Below are 4,729 nucleotides of genomic sequence, written 5' to 3'. Positions count from 1 at the left end.
AAAAATGAAGGTGACGGGGGGGGGGCTTTTACAGAAAAAGTCTTCTGAAAAAAAAAAAAAAAAAAAAAAAAAAAATGATGACAGGGTGTCACAAGTTAGGGTGGAAGAACTCCATTATTGAGTTATTTCCCCTGATGTAGGTTGTTAGAATGCTATGTTATAGTGTCGAGCTTCCGGATATAGATTTCTATATTAGAGTTCCGGAACCCAGTCACCTGATTAGGCTTCCGACACCCTAGTTTTTTTTTTTTCTCAGTGTCTTATAGTGACTTTGAACCCAATTTTATTGTTTTTGGACGTCTAAGATAACATGTTCTGCATACGTCATGATTCAAGAAAATAGGGATGTACCTACCTCCAGAAAAAAAGCACGTCATGTTGTAATTAATAAAATAATTGTTTATTTCTGTACTTTATTGGAAAAGAACAACAAGAGAACTATAGTGATGTAATTATCTCGTTTTTTCATAGTCTCACACATTTGATACTCATTTTCTACTAGCGTGGTGGCTTTCACTAACGACCTAATCGCAGAATTAATGGATTTCACCGATATTTTTTCAGCTCCTAGAAGGCCTGTTTAGCAAACAACCTGTTAAGTTCCATTTGATTTTTATATCCTAGGCTTAACAGGGCCGTTAAGCTAACAGGGCTGTTAATCCAACAGGTTGTTAGGAGCTAAAAGAAGGTTTGTGAAGTCCACCCTTAGTGTGGACCCGAACATAACTAGTTAGTAAAACCACGCTTTTATCCCCGGTCTAAAATCTCACATTATCCGTCTTGACTTTCGAGAACACACGGAGACTGTTCGGGTATAGTCCCCGAGCATTCTCAAAGGTGAACACACTTCAACATGCGATTGTAGACCAGGAAATCACATACTGATGGGTATGTTCTTACTCGAGCTATCATAGGTACTTACTCGAGCTATTAAGGAGCGCGGTAGCGCTCCGCCCCGCCAAGTCAAGAAAGTTTGACCGCGCTACTAGAGATATTATACGCGACAGGGAAAGTAGCCGTTTTCAGGTAGTTGTAGGGGGACAACTACAAATGATGGAAGAAAACGGATTGCGTGTGTGTGTTCGGGCATGAAAGTAGACTTATTATTATTATTATTATTATTTAGTTATTCCCCAGGGTAGACCCAGATTCAATTCCCGGAAGATTTGAAAATGTTGCATAGGTTGGTACTCGAAAGTCAAGGAATTTGCTGTAAAAGCAGAACGTGGACACAAAATAAGGAAAGTAAAAAGTCGATCTTTACTTTAATTCAAATCAGCGCTAGGCCGCGGGTTCGATTCCCGCCCGGGGCGGAATTTATCCTGATGGGATAATGTTCGTTCTCGGAACGGCTGGCTTTGTCCCTTCTCTCTTCGATTTCGGGACGATAAGACCATAGCAGTTACAGTTCCCTCTGTCAAACCTCTTAAAAAAAATAAATAAAAAAAAATAAATAAATAAAAAATAATTCAAATCAGTTTTAAAACTTGGAGTTTTATTTTAAAATCTTCATAAACTTAAACAAGACAAACGGTTCTCCGATTTATTTATTTTCTGTTCTTAATAAAATAGAAAGTAATCAACAGGGAGATACAATCAATAGATCAATACAATCTGGAAAGTAGGCTTTGGCTAACACTGCAATCCATTTGGACAAAATGCACCTCCTTACAGCTACAAATGGGGTGCAATAGTCCTACATACTGGACTCCGCACACAGGGATTTCGTCAGAAAAGACCCCCATTTCAATGTAATATAATGTAGCTACAAATCCAATTGAAATTGATATTAGTGCTCTCTGCACGGGTCCAGTAGAGCCGTATTTTCCTTTCGCAATTTTTTGATGGTAGGTAATGGTAGGGAGTGCAGAAATGGAACAATGCCAGACAAGGTTCCTTTTCCCTATTTCCCACCATTACCACCTGTAAATTGCTCAAATACCTACACGTTAGCTATACTGTTTAATGATCTCGTGTAGGACCCGTCTCACATTGGAAGCGTAGACGCGCGACTTTGAGTAGCGCGTAGTCGCCTGCAAAACCAAACCTATGAACATTATAGAGCAGGGGTGTCCAACTAGCGGCACGGGGGCCACATGTGGCCCGCCAGACCATTTTCGTGGCCCGCGAAGCTTTTTGAGATTTGTACAAAACTTACCTAAATGTAAAAAAAAGGCAGAAATCTTCGAATACTCTTTGAAAAAAATTTCGCCTGCGGCGCTCAAAATTCGATCAGACTGCATTTCTGAAAAGTTTGGGGGGGTGCTCCCCTATGTACATTTGTGGCCCGCGAAGTACCTCCCAATGTAGCATGTGGCCCGCTTACAAATGAAAGTTGGAAACCCCTGTTATAGAGTCTACAGACTATAGAGGCTCTCTATCATTTTCATTAATTTCGTTTTGCAGCCGACTACCCGCCAGGAAAATTCGCGCGTCTAAGCTTCTAAGAGACAGGCCTAATCTAACCATGATCTATTAATTGGGACTAGTAACATTTCAAATGTACATTACTGGGCGCTATCGCATTCAAAAACTGCACAAGGTGTTTGCGCGATCCCACCAAGGGGTTCTCAACATGGGGATGGTGATCAATGGCCCGTATCAACTTGACGAGGAAATCCGCCCATCCTCTCCTGTCCTCTTGGTTGGAGTTGAGAATCACTTTGACGTTAGACGAGCAAATAACCAGCAGACTTAGGACAGACATACCAAACTTGTCCGCGATTAGGAAACTAAGTGAGGGCTCTAGGCTGGCCGCTATAATGAGTACACGGGATAGATCTGTGTTGGACATCAGCCAGGCTTTGAATAGAGAGAGGAAGGCGTTCAGAGGACGTGTGGACTTGTTGAGCGTGAAGAATTGGGGAAGACTTTTGACGATGCAGCTCCAGAAGGGGAAGTGATCCGAGAGGAGATGGTAGAGGTGGAAGTACAGACGTTGACCTTTCCCGATGTTCATGAGCTGAGGTAGGTCCTGTGGATATTAAGGGAAACATAGAATCATTAGAGAATAGGAGCATGACTCCTTTTTTAAAAAATAAGTTTGACAGAGGGAACTGTAACTGCTAAGGTCTTATCGTTCCGAAATCGATGAGAGAACGAAGACAGGATAGGAGAAAGCCAACCGTTCCGAGAATGAACAGTATCAGGATAAAATCCGCCCCGGGCGGGAATCGAACCCGTGGCCTAGCGCTTACAAGGCAGACGCTACCAATCAAGCTAACTAGGCTGGTAGATCAAAATCTCCGAAATCTACTAAGCTCAGCCCTCATTAGTATAATCGCACCCCTATGATAAGACCACGTGATGCGTGCCCAGTCGGTCACCCATCCAGGCACTCACCACACTCAACCGCGCTTCAGTGTTCTTACCTGTACACAGAGTAGTTTGGAGGCAAACTCAGCCACAAGGGTACCTCTAAGCTCGCTCTCAGCCTCATCTTGTATCCGTAGCAGAAGATCATAGTAGTGTTCTATGGTGAGCAGAGGATTCGAGTTCGAACCCACGGTCTCCACATTGTGAGGCAAGATCGTAACTTCCAAGACTTGTCGCGCGTGAGCCACCGTGAACACGGGGATTTTGCCTAGACACGTGTTCATGTTCACTGTGTCTGAATTCCTCTTCCCGAGACATTTGTTCACGGCATCGGAATTCTTTCTGTATGTGTTCACTGTATCCGGATTAGTGTCAGTGGGGCAGGTGTTCACTGTATCCGGATTAGTTTCAGTGGGGCAGGTGTTCACTGTATCCGGATTAGTGTCAGTGGGGCAGGTGTTCACTGTATCCGGATTAGTGTCAGTGGGGCAGGTGTTCACTGTATCCGGATTAGTGTCAGTGGGGCAGGTGTTCACTGTATCCGGATTAGTGTCAGTGGGACAGGTGTTCACTGTATCCGGATCCGGATTAGTGTCAGTGGGGCAGGTGTTCACTGTATCTGTATCCGGATTAGTTTCAGTGGGGCAGGTGTTCACTGTATCCGGATTAGTGTCAGTGGGACAGGTGTTCACTGTATCCGGATTAGTGTCAGTGGGGCAGGTGTTCACTGTATCTGTATCCGGATTAGTGTCAGTGGGGCAGGTGTTCACTGTATCACACTCGGCTTGTTTCTTGGTTTTGATTTGCTTGAGATAGTCCGGATTAGTGTCAGTGGGGCAGGTGTTCACTGTATCCGGATTAGTGTCAGTGGGACAGGTGTTCACTGTATCCGGATTAGTGTCAGTGGGACAGGTGTTCACTGTATCCAGATTAGTGTCAGTGGGGCAGGTGTTCACTGTATCCGGATTAGTCTCAGTGAGGCAGGTGTTCACTGTATCACACTCGGCTTGTTTCTTGGTTTTGATTTGTTTGAGATAGTCCACTGGGTCCAGTACAGGGGTACCAGGGTAGGTCTTGGCCATGTATTGCTTGAAGTAGTAGTCTGTGGAGCCTATCTCGTGAAGCTGGTGGATTTGTACGGTGGCTAACCATTGTCTCTCCTTGGATGTCATGGATAGGAACTCGTCTGGAGCGTTCTCGGGGAACAGGGTCAGCTTCAAGTTACCTGCAAGACAAAAGAAGAAATTAAATTAAAAACGCTAACTCTCTAACTCACTCAAGTTAAACGCTGCGCTTGGTTGGTATTTAGTATCTGGATGGGTGATCATCTGGACAGTCGCGTATTGCTGGTTTTTTTTTTTTTTTTTTTTTTTCAAGTTGGTTGAATGGGGAGGTTTGGAGGAGCTTCCCCCCG

General features: G+C 44.1%; 1 protein-coding gene across 1 annotated transcript; it reads right to left on the bottom strand.

Annotated features, from left to right (window-relative positions):
• Nucleotides 1-2,402: 2,402 nt before the first annotated feature.
• LOC103520524 lies at nt 2,403-4,540 on the bottom strand (the record flags this gene model as incomplete). The annotated part of the gene is made up of 2 exons (XM_017448540.2): nt 2,403-2,974; nt 3,372-4,540. Coding segments are annotated over 2 exons (1,658 nt in total), but the record flags the coding sequence as incomplete, so codon positions are not given.
• Nucleotides 4,541-4,729: the final 189 nt, after the last annotated feature.

The sequence above is a fragment of the Diaphorina citri genome, unplaced genomic scaffold (assembly GCF_000475195.1).
Source record: "Diaphorina citri unplaced genomic scaffold, Diaci psyllid genome assembly version 1.1 scaffold3738, whole genome shotgun sequence".
In the NCBI taxonomy this organism is placed as follows: domain Eukaryota; kingdom Metazoa; phylum Arthropoda; class Insecta; order Hemiptera; family Psyllidae; genus Diaphorina; species Diaphorina citri.
The sequence above is the reverse complement of the archived record's forward strand: the minus strand, read 5'-3'. Positions and strand labels throughout refer to the sequence as shown.